Source organism: Gambusia affinis, linkage group LG16 (assembly GCF_019740435.1).
Source record: "Gambusia affinis linkage group LG16, SWU_Gaff_1.0, whole genome shotgun sequence".
Taxonomy (NCBI): Eukaryota; Metazoa; Chordata; class Actinopteri; order Cyprinodontiformes; family Poeciliidae; genus Gambusia; species Gambusia affinis.
The window spans coordinates 25,486,942-25,508,213 of record NC_057883.1 but is presented as its reverse complement, the minus strand read 5'-3'; the positions used below and the strand labels follow the sequence as shown (position 1 = coordinate 25,508,213).

The 21,272-nt window shown below is 36.0% G+C and overlaps 1 protein-coding gene across 1 annotated transcript; it reads left to right on the top strand.

Moving 5' to 3' along the window:
- The first annotated feature begins 15,411 nt into the window (after positions 1–15,411).
- LOC122845901 (cannabinoid receptor type 1B-like) lies at positions 15,412–20,170 on the top strand. The gene is given in 4 exon segments (XM_044142443.1): positions 15,412–15,807; positions 16,508–16,604; positions 17,365–18,366; positions 18,369–20,170. Coding segments are annotated over 2 exon segments (1,392 nt in total). The 5' UTR covers positions 15,412–15,807; positions 16,508–16,604; positions 17,365–17,423; the 3' UTR covers positions 18,818–20,170.
- Positions 20,171–21,272: the final 1,102 nt, after the last annotated feature.

The window sequence follows — 21,272 nt, the reverse complement described above, 5'->3', positions numbered from 1 at the left end:
CTGGGATTACAATTTCTTTACCAGATTAAGACCAATAGGTAAAACAGTTTCAATTTTAGTGTTAATCAACCTGGATGCCAATGTGGGTGAATCTTCATCAGCGCAGACAGAGTGTTTGCATTGTGTAACATGAGGATAAACAACATTGGGTAGTTGCCGCAATATTTAACTGCAGTTATATTGTAGTTGTGTAAATATGGTAGCATGTGAGAGATGCAGTAATTCTTCTGCAAACATGAAGTCCAAAAACAAAATCCAAGGCAGGTTGATTAAATTATGTAAACTACTGTATGGAACACAAAACAAGGCAATACTTGAGCTTTATTTTGTTTCCATTATAAATGCATTCACAACTGTGTTAATATTCTACTAATGGTGAAAAAACTAAATTGTGCATTTGCTCTAATCCAATAAATGAGAACTACAAGAAGATAAGTCGTTAAAAAACGCTGCGCCATCATCCTCCAACTACTTCCTGTTGTTTTCCTTGTCGTTTCTGCCAGTAGTAACATTTTGTTGTTGATCATAGGAATTGTGTGATGTGAAAAAAGTGTTTCCATCGTAGTTTTGCCAAATCAATAAATTTTGACGCAACTGAAATACTGAACTCAAAAATCCAATTTCACTGAGCAAATTAATTTTTGTAATTACAATTTGTGGATTTTTAAGGTCAATGGAAGCACAGCTATAATGAAACACAAGTCAAATTAAACTCATTAGTATCAAAAACACAAAACGGGTGAACCTTTGATGCATCTGTAAATGTTAGGAGATGTTCAGTCTCTGTTTCTGTGGGATTTTTGTCGCTTTTTGCCAACATGAAAAAAAGCTTAAGTGCTAATTGGTTGCCGTCCCATGAGAGCCAGCAGGCGTCTTCCTCTGTTTACTGCCTAATGGCGTTGCCTCGCCTTCTGAATAATGAACATGCTTAATATTCCTGCCAGACGATTCTGACCCCAAAGAAACATTTGGGTTTTTAAAAGTTTAACAATTTACAATTGACCTGGATGACAAAGAGACTCAAACACATTTTGAGAAACTTTGATGCACATCTGCTACCAACACTGTTAATATCAGGAAATGTTTTTTCTCAAATGTTTGGATGGTTAGCTGACATATATATATTTTTTTCCTCACCAGGGGGTCTTTTTGTGGCGCCAGTGTCCCTTTTATCATAGTAGGCTGACAGGAAAGAGGGAAGGAGAGGGAGGAAGACATGCAGCAAATGTCGTCGGGTCCGGGAATCGAACCCGCTATTAGCTTCTACATAAAATAATACTTTATAAAAACTTTGTAAATTGTTTTCATACTAGCCTGTCAAGTAGTAAAATCCAAGTTGTTTTGTTCCTACTTAGATTTACCGAATTATATTTACTAGAGTAACTTTATTAGAGAAAAAAATACTTTCAGGAGTAGATTTATGCTGTAATCTGAGTAATTTTATTATGAAGTATTTCTGCTCTTACTTGAGTCAAACTTCTGGATTTTCTGCCCACTGAATAAAAAACAAACATGTTTTAACCAAAAAGTCACCAGATACACACATGCAGTTGTTGTTAAAGTTTCGTAAGTTTTTTATTGATAGAAGCTGATTTGGAAACATTTTCTTTTGCCTGATTTTGTTATGTTTTGTTATTTATGTGAACTATTGTCATTTTGGGTCTTAAAATACCAAAATTGCCACTTAAAATACAACTAACTACAAATGAAAAGTTTGGAATTTCTGAATTAAGAAAAAATAATAATTGTTCTAGAAAATTTTGAGATTAATCTCAAAATTTTGCCATATTTTGCATGAAGATTTACTCCTTTATGATCTATCTACAGTGGTCCAGTAACACACTGCTGTAGTTTTATCCCTTTAAATCCAAATAAGCTGCTGCTGGCCACGCCCACCACCCCAATGCAACATTTACACTCCCACGTCAAAATGGCGGCAAACAGATGTACAATTATCCTACCGTACATCTTCGAAAAGCAGAAGTGGAGCCTCCTGCACAACCAACAACAACGCAGCAAGCGGTTCTGGATGGTGAGTCGCTAACAAAACGCTTGTCTCTTCCAGGAGTCATTGTACAGCGTAAGACCAAACGTCCTGGAGCTCTGCTTGGGTTGCTAGGTAACCGGCCGGCTTGTGTGGGGTTGCTAGGTAACGGTGAAACGCTCATGGATTGTGACTTAACAATCAGCAAGTTTTTGAAACGGCTCATTTTCCAGACAACAAAAACTTCAACTTTTGTGAAGAAACAGCTAAATGATCTTTTTAAAATGTTTGGACAGTTTTTAGTTGCAGTTAAGACCAAAATGGAAAAACAAAACTGTGAATTTTGTGCAATATCTCCTGTCGAATGTTTTCATGATCTGAGAACTCTGACTTTGGAGTCATGGTGGTTCTGCCTTATGTTTCATTTTGTTCCCATCTTTGATCAGAAGTGTGGTGTTTTCCTCAGTGCCTCACCTACGTAGCATCCAGGATAAATATTTAGATTTAGCTTAGATTAAGATTTTCCCCTTACATGTGAAGTTTTAATGTTGTGTTTTCTTGTTCCAGAGGCTGAGGAAGATGACCTGCAGCATGAATCTATTCAGAAACTCAGCAGCTGTGACATTAACTGTGATCGACACTTGCAGAAAATCAGTCATCCGTCAGGATGTGAAGACATCTTTACTCTCCACAGGGCACAAACTGAATATGCAAATTCTTGTGTTACTGTTTAATCCTCCTAAATCAGATAAATCTTTACAGGTTTAACACAAAAAAGATGAAGAATTCTTCAAAGGCAAACTTGTAATTATGAACAATCTGCAGCTCGTTTTCTTTGTTTTACTTTCATTTGAATCTTTTTCCCATGTGTATTTCTAGAGATAAACATGACTTTGCACAGACGGAAAACAAAATGAAGATGCATCTTTTTCATCTTTATTTTAATGAGGGCTCTCAGTCATCAAACTGTCACAAGTGTCATTTTATTAATCAACTGTAAGCTGCATCTGCGGAGCAGTTCATCCAGCTGCCTCCCTCTGCTGGGCTTCAATTACACTCATTTTATCTGAACTTCAAAAGATGCTACTGACGGACACACAGTTACATCTGATAAGATTGGATTTTCTCAACATTGAATACATTTTCTTAAAGATTGCTTTTAATACTTTTAGCACTGTGATATTGTGTGTTAAGTCTTAAAATATGCCCTCAAAATAAAGCTACACGTCCTTATTTCATTATGCTTCATGTAAAAAGAAGTAAAAGACAAACCAGAGAAGGAACATTTTTAAATCATGCTCTTCCCAACACAGAACTGAGTGTCAAAACTGACCTCGTAGCAACCAGCACTCCTGTCCTTTTCTTGATTAAATCGCATAAAAAGTTAAATACACCAACAAGAAAAGGGATACGTAACAGTCAATAACACAGATGTCAAACTTTACCTCACAAAACAGACAAGTAAAATCACTCTTCAGAATTTAAGATAATTTAGTAGAAGCTAAATGTTTTCAAACTTAGCAAAAGCACTAACCAAAACGTTACATCCATTTTTAGCGGATTAGCAGAAGAGAGCAAACCGTCAATAACCAAAACTTCAAGCTCAAATGTTGAACTTTATTCAACTGAAAGTTTATAAAAGAGAAAATTCACACTTCAAAATGTATCCAGAAATATTAATTAATTGAGAGCTAAGTAAGCTAAATGCTTAGCTAACATCTCAGTTAGCTAAAGCGCTAACCGAAAAGTTTGAGCTTTAGCTAAAGGGAAACTTTAACTCAGTGAGAGCCAAAGGTTTAGTCAACTTTTCAACTAGCGACGTCACATATTGAAAAGTTAGCTAAAGGTTAGCGCTTTGGCTAACGTTTTGGTTAGTTGCTATAAGTTGGAGGTCAGGACAGAGTGAAAGGATGAGAAATAAAATAAAAGTGAGATTTAGTGTTTTTACAGTTTGAGCTTCAAAACAGTTCTCTGTAATTGGCTCATCTATGGAGCTAAATTGGGGCCATTACATTTGTTTAAAAGGAAAAAAAAATGAAACTGAAAATAAAATTTAATCTGAAAAGAAGTTTTGAATTTTTTTCAGTTTCAAATATTTTTCTTTATAGTTTCATGTTCTTCTTTTGAAAAAAGAAAACATACAAGTTAATAATGTAAGTCATTATTATTATTAATCAGTTATTGCTATTGTTTGCAAAACCCCAAAATTGTGGGCGGTTGATCTCCTGGTCCAACTCAAATGTTTTCTACTTATCCACATTTTTAAATTCATATTTAAAATTATAGTAAATTTTCAATTGAAAAGAGACGAAACAAGAGAAACATCATTACATCTGAGTATCTCAGGAATATAAAGAGCCAGTTTCTGTTGCTGCTAAATTCTTATTGGTTTTGTGGAAAACGACTAAATTTAATCAAAATAAACGTGACTTTTTTTCTGAGTGGTAAAAGAAAACACAATTCATTTTTGATTTCTTAGCTGAATAAAAGACATGAAGCCGGTGCAACCTGAAGGTTCGTTACCTTCAAGATACATAAAATATTAGAAATATTTGTATTCAAACTCTGAAAACATCGAGATCATCGAGTCGTTGGAGTTTCTGATTCGACGCTCGGTGAGAAGAAATGAGATAAAATGCTAATTTCATTGTGGGAACAGGTGCCGCAGCATGACATGTCATTAATCAGTCAAAACGTAACGATGAACTCTGACCTCTGAACTCTGCTGCTCGGCTCTTTGACCTCATCCTGAACGTTTATTAGAAGCTGATTGATGAGGGTTGAACCAGCAAGTCACAACGGAAAGCATGCTGGTCCTGATTCTGTTCACGTTACGTAAAAACGGCCAAAAAACAAAAGATTTCCAGTCAGAATTTTAAAAACGCTCAAAATCAACAAGACAAACGGATTTTGGGATTTAAACGGACATTTTTCTTTTTCAAAGTAAAGAATTTGAATTTACTTTAAATTTTCTCTGATAGGCTCAAATGTATACATACACCTCTTTAGTATCAGGTTGTAGAGAACATGTGTAAAACCCGAGGCTCGGGGGCCAAATCTGGCCCGCCAGAGCTTCGTAAGTGGCCCTTTCTGAGTAAAACTAAGATATTTGTACTTGAAATGAGAAAATAGTTGGTCAAATGTTTGATAACTAGTGTTAGTTTAAATAATAATAATAATAATAATAATAATAATAATAATAATAATGATAATAATAATAATAATAATAATAATAATAATAATAATAATAATAATAATAATAATAATAATAATAATAATAATAATAATACAATTTGTTACTTTACAGGAGGAATAAAGTAAAATTACAAACAGAAGATGAAGTAAGTAAAATATAATCCTAAAAGCAGAAAACTAAAATATATAACACGTTCAAAAAAAGGAGGAATGATTGAATAGAAAAGACTTATACGGCATTTATTGTGAATTGGCACGATAAAAACAAAATAAAAAAAGTAATTTCTTATTCTTACTTATCCAGGACAAAATCCTACAAAGTATTTTTGATTAGTTTCTACTTCAAATATCTCAGTAAACCTGAATTAAGACAAAAACAAACTTACTAGTAACTTTTCAGCAACATATAAGAACTTTCAATCAGTCCATAACTCCTTCACTCACCGTCTCCTAGCAACCCCAGCCACGCCCAGCCCGTTACCTAGCAACCCAGGTGGATCCAGCACGTTTGGTCAGCTGGTTTTTTCACTGTTTGTGTTGGAAGAGACACTTGCTTTGTTGTTGACTTCTAATTCAGAAACCGCACTGCAAAAACACAAAATCTTACCAACTATTGTTGATCTACCCTTACAAAAAATCACATGTGATCCACATGTGAAAGTCACATGGGATTTTCATGGGATTTTTTTGTAAGGGTAGCTTCTTGAACTCAGATAAGACCAACTTATAAATATTTTTTTGTAATATAAATCATCTTATTTTAAGTTTTATTTCAATCCCCTAAATTTAGGAAAAGTAAAAAAAAAAAAGTAGTTTAATCTAAAGGAGATTCATTTCCTAGAAATACACAAGGACATTTTTGAGTTTGAAAAGTTGAAAATTTCTATAAAAACCTCTGAAATTTTTAGATTAATCTTGGAAATTTTCTAGAAAAAACATGAAAACTTTTGAGATTGAAAGTTATGAGAGATTTTTCCCAATCTGCTGGTTGAACTGGGACTCTATCATCAATATGAAGGAATTATTTACTGCATATTTACTTATCATTATTTACTATATGTTGTTGAAAAGTTACTTCTGGGTTAGTTTTCTTATTTAGATTGTACTAACATGTTTGCACTGGAAACTAAAAAAACATGGTAAGATTTTGTGTTTTTGCAGTGAATGAAGCACAAATGAAACACCTCCAACTAAAACAGCCTTTAACGATCCACTCTACTAAAAACATTCAGATGAAACATCTTCCAGGCGACTGATCAGCAGATCCAGCAGAAATAATAATTTATGCAGAAAGTCTCTGAAAACGCGACAGAAGGCGTCGAATGAGACCAACTGCTACCCAGCAGCTGCTGAACGCTCATCTTCATCAGAGCTGCTTCACATAAAAACCAACTCTTCCTCTGTTAACACCCAAACTGCGCTCAGCCAGGTGACCTTGGCTGGTTGTGGGTTACCATGGCGACGCACTCAGACGCCAACAAAGGCTTTTATATTCGTCTCACCGCAGATATGAATTGCTAAATGCTCCTGCTCACCTTAGAAACTGAAGTTTTCCTGCACTTTTATTTCTCTCCAATAGTTATTAAAGTCCTTACTCTTTAACATGTTATAAATCAAATAAAATAATGATAATAAATACGCCGGTGGAACTAAATTAATTATTGACTTAAAACAAGCTTTACTGAAAACTGATATTAGCAATAGAAACTAAATACATAATAAAAGTTTGCAACATGAAATGTTTTATTATTATTATTATTATTATTATTATTATTATTATTATTATTATTATTATCATTATTATTATTATTATTATTATTATTATTATTATTATTATTATTATTATTATTATTATCATTATTATCATTATTATTATTATCATTATTATTATTATTATTATTATTATTATTATTATTATTATTATTATTATTATTATTATTATTATTATTATTATTATTATTATTATTATTATTATTATTACCACCAGTGATTGTTATTGTTTACAAAACACCCAAATTATCAGCTTCATACCTTTTTATTTTCAGTTCAGAATGGTTTTTTAAAACATACTTTATGGCTCCAATTTAGCTCCATACTAAATGGTTCTTTTCATCAATATTTATAAATTATTGACTTCATAAATGTGAATAATTTATTAAGTGATTAATAAATACAAACCTTAGTGAAGGTTGTATTTAGTTACTGATCATTTAGTTTGATATTTGCACAAGAAAACAAACAAAATACTTGGTAAGATTTAGTTTTGTTGTTTTGCAGTGCAGTCACCTTGAAGTAAAGCACCAGTTAATAATCCAAATTATTATTATTAAACAAGCAGTGATTGTATAATGATACATTTTTGTTGTGTTATTACAAAATGTTTTTCTTTTATTCTCATCCACATTTTTGAATTTATATTTCAAAACTATTTCAACCAGAAACAGACGAGAGGAAAATCAGGAATGTATTTAATCTGAGTACCAGCTGGTATTTATGTGGTAAATTACAACAAGAAGGAGGAACTGCTTCTGCCACATCCTTGTTGGTTTTATGGGAAGAAAAAAACTACATTTATTCAAAATGAAAGTGACTTGTTGGTGTTAAAGGTGTTTGCAGATCTTCCTCGGTGTGAAATTCACAGATAATTGAAAGTTTCAAACGTCCATGTGTGAGTCTGAAGTCATCAGGCCACAAGCTGTGAAGTGATAAAAGTGAGTCTGTGGAGGATGATGATGATGATGATGATGATGATGATGACGGGGCTTCGTCGGCGTGAACTGAAGGATGGTCTGCGTTGGTTTGTCAGTTCTGGCCGGCTGCCAGCAGGCAGCTTGATGCTGCTTGATGCTGCTTGATGCTGCTTGATGCTGCTTGATGCAGCTTGATGCAGCTTGATGCTGCTTGATGCTGCTTGATGCTGCTTGATGCTGCTTGATGCTGCTTGATGCTGCTTGATGCAGCTTGATGCTGCTTGATGCTGCTTGATGCTGCTTGATGCTGCTTGATGCAGCTTGATGCTGCTTGATGCTGCTTGATGCTGCTTGATGCTGCAGCCTCACTTTCCGCCACAGATGGCTGAGATCACTTTGGAGGAGAAGATTGAGTCTCTACCTGTCCAGATCATCCAGGTGAGGTTTGACTCATCAACCAAACGGATGATTTTTCAGAGTTTAAACTCACTAAACTGATGCAGAATTTGCTGTTTCCCAGGTAACAAGTTCATTTCCTGATTTCTGGATTTTCTTTCTCTTGAGGTTTTTTCAAAATAAGGAGCCAGTTTTTTGTCAATTTTCTCAAAATAATAAGTTATAATAATAACCAGGTTGTATTTCTCTTTTGTTTTGTTGTTATTCAGATTGTTCCTTATCTCACTGTATCACCTCTGAAAACTCTGGGGTTGTTTGAACCGTATGACTTTAGCATTCGGAGCCTCTCCTATTTATTTCTTCTTCTGTGGTATTGTAGTTGAATTGTAAGACCCTCTGCTGGTTGTTGTTAATTTTTTATTTCCACCCTATTTATAGATTTATGAAGTTAGTTTTTATCACCACTATTGTATTAAATAAATCTATTCCATAATTTGAATATTTAACGTCTGATTGTAAAGTAGCAGGAATTTACTTTAGTTTTGTGTAGAACTTGGATGCTTGCATTCTGTTCATTGCTCTTGTTCTGCTGAATGAACCAATCTTAATGCATTTTTTGGTCTCTGAATTAGTAAACATGTCAAAATGAGGCAGAAATTTACCTGTTTTTCAGCACAAATCCCACCTGATTGTTTCCAGCGCTGACTGAGCTGGAAAGGATTCGGTGGAAAAAGTGTCTCTGTGCTGCCGGGTAAATAGCAATTCTCCAGCCAGCGATAAGTTCTGACCGGCAACAGGAGTCAGGGCGGGTCACTGACGCTGCTTTCTATTCTGGGGAATCTGAGGAGCTGCAGGTCTGTAAACACGATGACCGTGAGTCACCTGAATGCATCAGATCTCTGCAGCATCACAAACAGAAAGAATCTGCTGCCTCTAGAAACTCCTTTCATCCACATCGACAAATGAAATACAGCTAATGTTCCTGGAATAGAATCTCAAATTCAACGTTCCTTCACACTCTCAGTGTGAGTCTCAGACAGATAAAGACAAAATCTCAGTGCTGAAACTGGGAAACCAAACAATCCAGCACCCTATGCTGGAATTTAAAAGCTTCCGGTGTTTTCACAGTAGATTTGGTACAATTTGGGTATAAATTGCAACATTTGTTACACTTTCAGCTTCTGCAGTTTGATTTCACATTGTTGTGTCAAAACGATTCTAAATAATTGAAAACCTGTTCCCCTCCTGGCCTGTGGGGGCGCTGCAACAAGAACCACTGAATGAAACAATATGAAAACCTCTGAAGACGCTGAACTCAACTTCCTGTTTCACAAAACGTAAACAAAAATGGAGTAGCTTCAAATTTTTGCCTTTCTAATTTAAATCTAGAAATTATAACTTTTTTCTCTGATATAATTCTGAGATTAAAGTTCAAATCCTATAAAGTAAATAGAAAAAAAACAAGAAACAAGACAAAAAAGTTCCACCAAAAAACTGAAAATTTTAGATCAACGTCAGAAATTTTCTAGAAAAAAACATGAAAACTTCTGACGTCCAATAGTGAAACATTTTTGACTACAAAATCAGAACATTTCTATAAAATTGATCAGATTAAAGTTTTCACTCACAGATTTTCAACATTTGAAGCCAAGAAATTTCAGCATTTAATTCTAAGGTTAATTAAAACATTTCTGAGTTTTTTTTATCATCAATTTTTTACTTTTGCAGCTCAGAAATTTTTTAATTCTTTCTAGAAAATTTCTAAGATTAATCTAAAAATCTCTCCGTCTACTGGCTGCAGTATTTTGGTAAAAAGCCAATATTTTGATTAAAGTCAGGATTTATTCTTCAGTGTCCTTAAACTTCTTTCAGAAACGTACATTTTAAAATTATTCATTGCTTCGAAAACCAATTGAAACGCCCTTTAATTATTATTAGTATTATTATTATTATTATTATTATTATTATTATTATTATTATTATTATTATTATTATTATTATTATTATTATTATTATTGTTATTTATCTTCTAGATTTTCCAGGATTATTTCTGCAGAATATGATCATATTTGCCCTTTGAGGAAACATAGAATTGACTGATCCTTAACAAGCGTTTGTACCAGAAATCCGGAATACAAGGCGTTAAAATTGAAAATTAAATTTCATAACTCCTGTGTGTGACAGAACCGGACCAGGTGGTTCCAGGTAAGTGACGGCTGGCGCTCCGGCTGTCGGGTTTATTTGGGTTTTTCGTCACTCTGTGATCCGCTGCAGCTGCACAAAGCTCAAATAAACGGTTCTGTTGTTGTTTTTCAGACGGTGATGTTTGTAGATCCGGTGCGTTTGCTCAGACTGAATCTGAATCCAGTCAGATGTTATGTAAAGCTGGGTGTTTCTGCCTGAGTAACTCGTCTCTGCCTGTAGCTTTTGCAGCAACTGAACATTTGCTGAACCACCTGCTAAGACTTTGTGATTGCAAGAGTGTTCTGCAGAGATAAAAAAGGTCTTTACATGATTAAATGGTGCATGAAGGAGATTCTACTAACTGACCATTTTGCTGTCAGTCTTTCTGTTCTCCGTTTTACAGATACTTCCATTAATCCGATAACTAAATGCATTGATGGCTTTGACAACAGGATATTAGGAATAAAATGGACGGATGAAGTGGGAGAACATTGTTCACAGAAGGACTGAGTCACAACTTTTCTCCTGCGATGGTGATGCATCCAGAAATTCCTACAAATTTTGCAGTTTTTTTCTGTTTTGTGTCATGAGTCGAGAATCAAAGTCTTTGGTTTAATAATCACATTTGGGCTTTTTCTCCCCCGGCCAAACGGATCTGGTGCGATTTCCGTTTTTGGTGTCACCTTGGCTACAGCGCGAAGTGTCTCCAGCTGGGCTGAACAGAATATAGAAGTGGCAGATTAGGAAACGGTTAGGAGCTGTCAGTGATCCTCCTCCCTTCGCTATTTATGCATCGTCCCTGCAGCACAAACGCATCAGTGACAGGCTGCAGCTTCCCACTGCCTTTATTGTTTTGTTGCACAAAATGAAACTAAATATAACAACAACTTTTGATGTGCATGGAGAAAAAGAAATCTGCCTCCTTTAAGTAATAGAGTAATGCATGATGGGGAGAGATCCATACTAATGGCTCTTTCATCTGGACTACTGATTGAACCAATCAATGCAAATCACTTGCAATATTTATCATAAAAGCCAGATGGATGTGAAACGACCTCGGTTGATGCTGGAATAACAATCATGATTGTCATGAAGGATGAGGCGCAACACACACAAACACACCCAGGATGTGAACTTTGACCCACAGTGTGTGTGTTTTGCAGGATATTTTAAATGCAGGTTGGGATAGTGAAAGATGCTTCACTGCAAAAAATGTTTAACAACTTTTTCCGTTAAATCCTTTTTTCCTATTTTCTGAAAATATCTGTGACTAACAAAAATATTTAAACGGCACTTTCCTCAAAATCACAGAACAATGTAGATCCAGAAAATATAGAAAGTTCCTGGAAAGTGTGTGGCATGTTCTGAGAAAGTAACAGGCAATTAAAATTAAAGCTACAGGAAAGTATCTGATGAGTTCTATGAATGATCCAGGAACTTAAACAGTTGGTTCCCAAAACATTCCAGGACCTGGTAGGTTTTGGAAAAATATCCGTCAGTTTATAAACTTTCCAAAAATTCAACCAGTAAGTTTCTACAAAGTTAGATATCTGGTACGTTTAAGGAAAGTACCTAGAAAGTTTTCTAAAAGCACCTAGTAAGTCTTGGAAGAGTAACCTTCATGTACGGTACTTTGTAAGTTTTCTGAAAGTAACCACTTAGTTCCAAATACCTTCTGGAAATTTAAACCTGCAAGTTACAGGAAAGTACTTTGCAAGTACTGGGTACCTCCTGAGACAGGAAGCTGCAAATACAGGACAGAATCTGTCAAGTTCCAGAAATGCAACCAGTTAGTTCCAGGAAAGTACCTGGAAGGTTTAACCAGTAAGGAAGGCTGACTAGTACGTCTGGGGAGAGTAACCCATAAGTAAAAATACAGGAAAGTACCTGGTAAGTTTTGAGAGAGTAACTTTTAAAAATGGTACTTTCTTCAGCAGTTAAACCTTTAAAATTGTACCTCGTAGGTTCAAGGAAAGAAGACAATTAGCTTCATGAACTGTTCTCAGATTTAACCAGTAAGTTCCAGCAAAGTCCCAGGAAAGTATCCGGCAGGTTTTGAGAGAGTAACTTGTAAGTACTGTTAAAACTTCAGGAAATACTTTGCAAGTTCTGGGAAAGTGACCAGTTAGATCTAAGTGTTTCTGGGATTTAACCAGTAAGTTCCAAGAAAGTACCTGTTAAGTTTTGGAAAGTTACCAAGTACGTCTTGAGAGCGTAACCTGTCAACATGCAAACATCTCAGTCAATTCTTGAACAGAATATTACTGAGAGCTACAATATAAATAAATGTTTCACCATTAATCTGAACATAAACAAAGGTTGAAACACAAAATGCTCTACAGTCGTTTCCAGATCAGTATCCATCTCTCAAGAGAAAATCTGGTCAGTCTGTGAAATGTCTTCGCGAAGAGAGCTTACTCTGCCACAACCAATCAATAGCTGCTCGTATAAACCCGGCATTATGAGTCCACAAGCTGATACATGTAATTTGTGAGCCAGCACAGGGGAAATAATTGTGCAGCTGCGCAGGGCAGGAAACAAACTCATGTGTGCTTATGACCCACAACTGCTGCAAACAGATAAATTATAGACTGAGCTGCACTTTGAGGTTCAAACTGCTCTAGAATTGCACAGCATGGTGCCCATTCAAAAATACACGAGCGTGAAATTACCGGAACATTTATTTGTTGTTGTTAAAGGTGGATGAGGAGCTCAGGAGGATCATGCTCAAAATTTTTAAATCATTCAACTGAAAACTAAACAACTGGACACCAGGAAATATGGAGCAACAGAGCACAAGGAGAAAATTACACAAAAACTTTATCTAATATTATTAAAAGCAACTATTTATAAAAGCAATTTGAGGAAACTCCATTTTGTTTGTGTGTGCAGATGGAAAAATGGAGACTTCTGGTAAATAATGCTTATTTTGGCATGATTCCAATCAACATTGCCTTTCATTTTATTCTAATACGCTGTAAATATGTATGTCCAAATAAGCGAGGCTCCGGACGCCATTTTTAATTTCTAACAGGAAGTCGTGGTTGTTTCTAAGCAATCTGATTGGCTGACACAGGTTTTAGTTTTGCTCCACACTGCCCCCTTTGGGTTCGGCATGTTTCTGCAGGTTCATGTGGACGAAAACTTTTCTGAAATTAATCCTGTGTGGACAACATTTTTTATAGTGATGTGGCATAAATACTTGTTTTAATAAAGATCCACAGATAAAACTAGAAAGGAAAAGGAGCATTAATCTAAGAAACCCAAATTTAATACCAAATAATAATAATAATAATAATAATAATAATAATAATAATAATAATAATAATAATAATAATAATAATAATAATAATAATAATAATAATAATAATAATAATAATAATAAGTCAAGAAGTAAACCCACAGAAGAATGAACCAAGACCAAATCTAAAATAAGAAACATCAACGCATTGTGATATTTTCTCAATGTAGTTGAAGAAGAACAAACCTTTGTTCCTAAATGAAGCAAAAATCCATGTTTTAGTCCATAGTTGGGATTATAAAACTGAATTTTATATGATAATTTGACTTCTAGGACAGCATTATAATTATCAAGCTCATTTCGTCTGAGCCTGAGAGGAGCAGCCTTGAACAAATATTGACTCGTGTTGCTTCACGTCTTTCTTTCTGAGCTATGCAGCAATTTTTACTGCAGCATTTTTGCTTTTTTTCCAAAGTTTTTTCTTCTATCTCATACGTCGTCAAATGGGGTAAATTAGAAAAGGGAACAAACTAAAATGGCCAGAAATAAAGAAAAGCAAAGAAATGATCAAAAGAGAATAGAACTGAAACTAAAAATCCAAATAACAAAAATCATAACATACACAGTTTATGATTTATTTTAAGATTCTGTGTGAAACCAGGACACATAAGAAGATTCGTTTTAAAAAATGTGAATATTTCTCTTGTATTTTTGCCTGAGTAAACAGTCTGGTTATGTACAAAATAAACCTCATTAATGAGACAATCATATTATTGGCTTACATTATGTTACTAATAAAAATAAATATACAATTTTATACTGGACCAGTGCTTACATAAATCTGGCCAGATATATTGCAACTACTTTTTAACCTAAAGGGGAAAATATTCGTAAAATTGCCCAACGCTTTCGAGAAAGAATCTAATGGTTGATAGCATTTAGGCTAACTGTGTAGCTAGCATTTAGGCTAACTGTGTAGTTAGCATTTAGGCTAACTGTGTAGTTAGCATTTAGGCTAACTGTGTAGTTAGCATTTAGGCTAACTGTGTAGTTAGCATTTAGGCTAACTGTGTAGTTAGCATTTAGGCTAACTGCGGTAAACAGTCCTATTAAACACTGTTCTGAATTTAAAAACGGTTCTAACAATGGTACTTATTTGTTGTTAATATTACACTTAAATCGTTTTGCTACACCGTATTTCTTACTTGAGTAATTTTATAATAAAGCATAAAATGATATAGTTTATAAATTTTACTCTTGTTTGAGTAAAATTTCTGCTTACTGCGAGTAACTTCACTGAATAAAAAAAAACAAAACATACATCTGACACTTACAGTAGACTTCTTGTTTGTGTACAAAATATATTTTTATAATCTTATGCTGATTTACTGGAAGTACTTGCTCCAGTATAATTTAAAGTTTCATTGTTTCTTTTTTATGAATAGGGAAAGTGTTGACTCTGTTTTTTATTTGCATTATTTTGTTTTTAAAATACCAGAATTTATACATAACTTTTCACTTTTATCTGCCGTTTTAAAATCGGACGTTCTGGTCAGTTTCTCTCCTCCAGATACATTTTTTACTCTTGAGTAATTTTTTAGACTGTTCATTTTTGCTTTCACTTGAGTAAAAACATGTTAAAATTGGATTCACATTTTGAGCTGTTTCTAACAACCATTAAATCCCCCTAAATTCACATTAAAAGGTTTCACTGTAAAAAAGCTGCAAAAATGTTAAAAAGCTCCTTCTGTCGTGTGCGATTCATTAACGGAGGGGAGGTAAAGCTCCTCCGCAGCTGTTAATGTGTTTATTTATAACAGATAGTGATGAGAACCGTGAGCTGCGCTCCAACACCTCAGGTCACGTGACCATGCGGCTGGCGCACAGAGCGCCGCTTTATAACCGCCCCTCTCCCAAAGCGGCGCACAGCCAGCCTGGCTCTGATGCTCACCGCGTCTGTCTGAAGGATCCAAACGGGATTATTCTCCTGCAATCATCTCCATAGCAACAACTTCTGCTAATTAACTCTCGCTTTTAAGGCTTTCCTCACCCGGACTTTGCACTTTTTATTTCCACAGCATGGATCGCTGCGGGATATTTGGAGTGAAACAATGAAGGTTTGTGTTTTTCAAACTTTACTACATGCATCCATTCTTAAAATTAAATTATTTCTCATTTTTTATGTAATGCTGCTCCTGAATCATTTGGTCTTCTTGATGTCTTATTGCTAATAATTATGTAAATCTGAGTGTAAATAATTCATATCCTGAATTCTGTCACCAAATTTTAAAGGTTCATTGATCAGATATTTTTAATCCCCAGATCTGGCCCCATGATGCCTAATTAATCTGGTGATCACTGGATTAAAAAACATCTTTAATGCATAATGACCTGATTTAATTAATGAGAATGCCCCTGGTTTCCTCCATGCCCTGAGGCTGCAAAGGTTCCTCAACTGTTCAGTTTCCCATTGTTGTCAGAGATGCAACTGTGATTCAGATGCTCCTTTTAATTTTCCTTTAAATTTAAAACCAGAATCTCTTTAAATAAGAAATAATTCAATTCTTAAAGGGGCAGTGTTATGTATAAAATTATTTTTTGAGCTTTACATCATCTTATAATAATGTTATTTGTTAATCAAAATCATACCTGCAGTCTTGCCTTGACTCTTTTATGCATGTTTTATTAACCCTTTAATCTCCATGGCAACCATTCAGCTATCCAAAAAGCCTGAGTGGACCTAGCCCCGCCTTCGAGGACGGAGATCCTCCTCAGAGCTTCAGTTTCCAACTAACAAGCTTCTGCTTCACAGAACAGCAGCTCCTTCAGACTAGCCAGCAGCAATTAGAAAACCTCTGGGGGAGCTGCACATCAGCTGAACTCACTAGAGGAGCTACTTTTCAGTGAAACACTGGTAACAATAAACATGACGACTTCCTGGAGTTTCAGAAAGAGCAGGAGTTTTTAAAGAGGCAGAGGCCCAATTTTAAGGCGTTAGTTACAAAGTCAGATTTCTTTTAAAACTGCATTTTGTAACTTAAAAAAAAAAAAAAAAATCCATATTGTGCTTTTTACGTTTGTTTAAACTATCATTTTGTGGTGAGTCGTGATAGTTATGAGACAGATGATCTGTTAAAAACTGAACTCCTCTGCCTTCTAATTAGAGCAAGGAGGCGGGTCTTAGCGCTGTCAATCACAATCTCTTATGGCACTGCTCATCCTTCTTCCATCAGGCCCCCACACTCTTTGCTATGCTGCATGCTAGTTAGCATAGCCACTGATGATGGTGGATAAACAGTTTTCCTGTTTTGGTGAGTTGTTTCTCTGCCATTAGCACATTTAGCAGTGAGTACATAAGGATGATGGACAGCGCTAAGACCCTCCTCCTGGTCCTGATTGGCTGCTTTTGGATTTCTTCAGATGGTAATAGCAGTTCAGGGAGAACGTCAATATTTTCACAGATTATCTGTCTCAACTTATACTGTCACAACATGGAGACTGTTTGAACAAATATGTAAACGTTACTGCAGCTTTAAGTCATATTTAACATATGTAATGTTTTTACAACTAAAGTTACCATAGTTACCTGTTTGTGCTATAAAATGGCACTATGTTACTGTAAAACACATCATAACACCCCTTTAATGGAAACCAAACATTCCTTTGCCTTTCAGATGTTCTTTCACCTGATGCTGTTACCCAACTCGCCTCTTCACTGAGCATCTCTGCCGCCATGAAGCTGGCTGCGCACCGGGTGGCTGGCACGGCTATGAGCGCGCTCACGACAGGTGTGCAGTACCTGGGCTCCAACGACGCCAGCTACGATGACCTCTCAGTCGACTCCGGCCAATCGAAGAACAGCTTCGTCCTTGGAAGTAAGGAGGTGATTTTCAGCGCCATTGCTCCGGTTTTTCCCACCAACATCTCGGGATTAGCGCTGGGTAACGCCACCGCTGTGGAGAGCGTCGATGCGCCGCAGTGTGCGGAGAACTTAGCGGACAATCTTGAGTGCTTCATGATCCTCACCCCTAGTCAGCAGCTTGCAATCGTCATCTTGGCGCTCACTCTGGGTACCTTCACCGTGTTGGAGAACTTCATGGTTCTGTGTGTGATCCTTCACTCCCAAACGCTTCGATCTCGACCTTCTTACCACTTCATCGGCAGCCTGGCTGTGGCCGACCTCATTGGAAGCATCATTTTCGTCTACAGCTTCTTGGACTTCCATGTTCTCCACAGGAAGGACAGCCCCAACGTTTTCCTCTTCAAGCTGGCCGGAGTCATCGCCTCCTTCACGGCCTCCGTCGGGAGTCTCTTCCTCACCGCCATTGACCGCTACATCTCCATCCACAGGCCAATGGCGTACAAGCGTATCGTCACCAAGACGAAGGCGGTGATCGCCTTCAGCATGATGTGGACCATCTCCATCGTCATCTCGTTGCTGCCGCTGCTCGGCTGGAACTGCAAGCGGCTCGGCTCCGTCTGCTCGGACATTTTCCCGCTGATTGACCGGAGGTACCTCATGTTCTGGATTGGGATAACGAGCGTCTTGGTGTTGTTCATCATCTACGCCTACATGTTCATCCTCTGGAAGTCGCACCACCACGCCGTCCGCATGCTGAGCCGGACCTCCCAGAGGAGCGTGATCATCTACACCGCAGAAGGCGCCAAAGTGCAAACGGGCCCGAGCAAGCCCGGATGGACCTCCGCCTGGCCAAAACCTTGGTCATGATCCTGGTGGCCCTCATCATCTGCTGGGGCCCGCTACTTGCCATCATGGTTTACGACCTCTTCGGTAAGGTGGACGACTTCATCAAGACCGTGTTCGCCTTCTGCAGCATGCTGTGTCTGCTCAACTCCACTGTGAACCCCGTGATCTACGCCATGAGGAGCAAAGACCTGCGCAGGGCCTTCCGCAACATCTGCCGCATGTGGCGCGGAGGCTCCCAGACCCTGGACAGCAGCGCCGAGAGCGACTGGACCAGCAGGAGCATGAGAGCAGCTGCCGCGGCGGCGGCCGCAGCTGGCAGGGCAGAGAGAAAACGCGGCCGCCGTGAGAAAACTGAAACGAAAGTATCTCAGGTTAGAGTTTCTGGAGGCACGGAGTCTTCTACCGCACAGCCCGTCTGAAACCAAGACGCTTCTGCACAACTGAGACTCTAATAGTGTAGTTTAGTCTCTGAGCTGTTAGCTTTGTTACTACAAATTGTGCCAAAATGACAAGAAAAACAGAAACAGGATTTTATGGATTAAAAAAAACCGACGATGGCGACTTTTAGATCATATGACTTAAAAAGACCCGATTTTCGATTCTAATCGATTTTTTTCTTTTCTAAAAGATGGATGGACTGCTAGAGCCATACTAAAAAAAAAAAAGAAACAAAAATTACAAAAATAAATTCAGAATATTTAGAGAATTAAGTTGGAATACTATTATTTTTTACATAATACAATGACTTTATTCTCATTATTTTGACTGTTCTCGTAATTTTATGTCTATTCTTGTAATTTTATTTATTTATTATTTTCTTAGCTTACTCTGTAAAAACAAATATTTTCAGTGGATTTTATTTAAATCATGTGATCAGGCCAGGCTACCAGAATGTTTTTGTTTAAGATATAATCATAATATTAGCAGAATAAAGTCAATTTTACCAGAAAAACTTCTTAAAATGGCAAGAAGAACATTGTTTGCTCAGAGTTATCAGGGTCTGAAGTGACTCAGTCGATCGTTTCACTTCTGCTTCTGAAAATAATTTGATTTGATGCTGTGAAAACATTAAATATTATGTGTAAAATTTACACCAAAGTATAACTTCACCAGGTGCTCAGCATGGCTCATTTTAATATTTGATTATTTTTCATCAAATTACTACTTTATTCTTCTAACATTACAATTGTATTCGTGTAGTTAAAAGAAAAATAAATATTAAACCGGTCCTAATATTCTGATCTGAATTCAAAGTCCAAATAAATAGAAGCTTTAAAATACCTTGTCAAACAAAATGGCGGCTTTGGGGAAGCAGACATCACTCTGGACTGTGGAAATCCAGATTCCAGTATTCAAAAATACAATTAACTGATAAAAATCAATTTATTGCCTAGATTCTTAATTACTAAAAACATTTTGATGAAGGACATTTTGTGTTGGAGGATCTACTGATGCTTTGCTCCTGCTTAAAAAGTGAAGATCTTTTCAGCTGTGATGTGTTGTATTTTATTCATTTTTACTACATAATGCTGCAACATTTTGACGGTGATCTGTTGTGAAAATATTTATTTATTTTTTGTTTTGGTAATTATTAATTGTATTTACAAAAAAAAGTTTTAATCCTGCACTGCATCATTCCTGTGCAAAAGCTATTGTGCCACTGTGTCACATGACAGTATTTACAATCAAGGAAGTATCTACTAAAGTGTGAATTTGATCTATTTTGTCTTAATTTGGTTCAAATGTTGGGTGTCTTTCTAAAATAAAGTGAAAATCCCAGTTTATGGCCTTCTGTTGATGTTTTATTAGTTAAAAGCTTTGCCTATGTAAGGCATGCAGTTTGCATCCTTTCCTTGATTAACAATGCAGTAAAGTAAATTTTATAACTCAAACTACTTTAAAAGTTTTAAATGAAAGGAAACCCAAGAGATGACATTAAGTGACTGACCAGCTCTCTGTGAACTCTTTGAATTTCAGGTTTCAAAGCCAGAAAATGAAGCTCCCTGGAACTAAACTGTGACTAAACGCAACTTTATATTGTTTTTAAACATAGAAATGTTTGTTTCTGACGCTACAAACTGTCGGGCATCACCAGATATATTAGTAAATCAATTTTAGTTTTTTATGGTTAACGTTGCCATCTTGTGGACATATGTAGGAAATTAATTGAAAATGAATAATCGTCGGAATATGGTAAAATAAAGTGTTCTATTGTTTTAGTTCAATTTAAGAATGCAAACGTTTAGTATATAGAATTATTGGGCATTTTTATGCCATTTTTAATGTTTCAAATTTACAGCTAATTAAAACTCAAAGCTCAGTTTCTCACAAAATAATGTTTTAGTTGCAGATAAATTATAATTTAAAATTTCTGGCTATATGGTTAGAAACCTGAGAGATTTTGGAGTAGGAGGTTTTGGGATCGTAATTGAAGAATTAATATGAATTACAATAGCATTTAATTTTCTTTAGGGATCAATAAAGCATCTTTGAATTTGTTAGTTGCTCCAAGTTGCGAAAACAATAACTTGTTCTCATGGTTACGCATCACAACAAGTGGCTAAAAGTAAAAAATAAAAAAAAGCAAACGCAAAGTCAGACCAGATCCACAGCATCCAGAACTATATGGGATAATTATACAAACAATCATTTATTAACAAAAGTGTAGAAAAAGAACCAATCAGAACTAACCTATTGGGGCTATTCCAATATTTTTAGTTTAATGTTTTAAAAAAAAATTCACTTTTTATTTTCCCATATTTTTTTTTTTACATTTTACCATTTACCCCCAATACGGTAATCATTTTATTCTCCTTGCGGCATGTTACTACATAGCCCAGAATGCCTAGCTTCCGGGTTTTACTTGTGACGTCA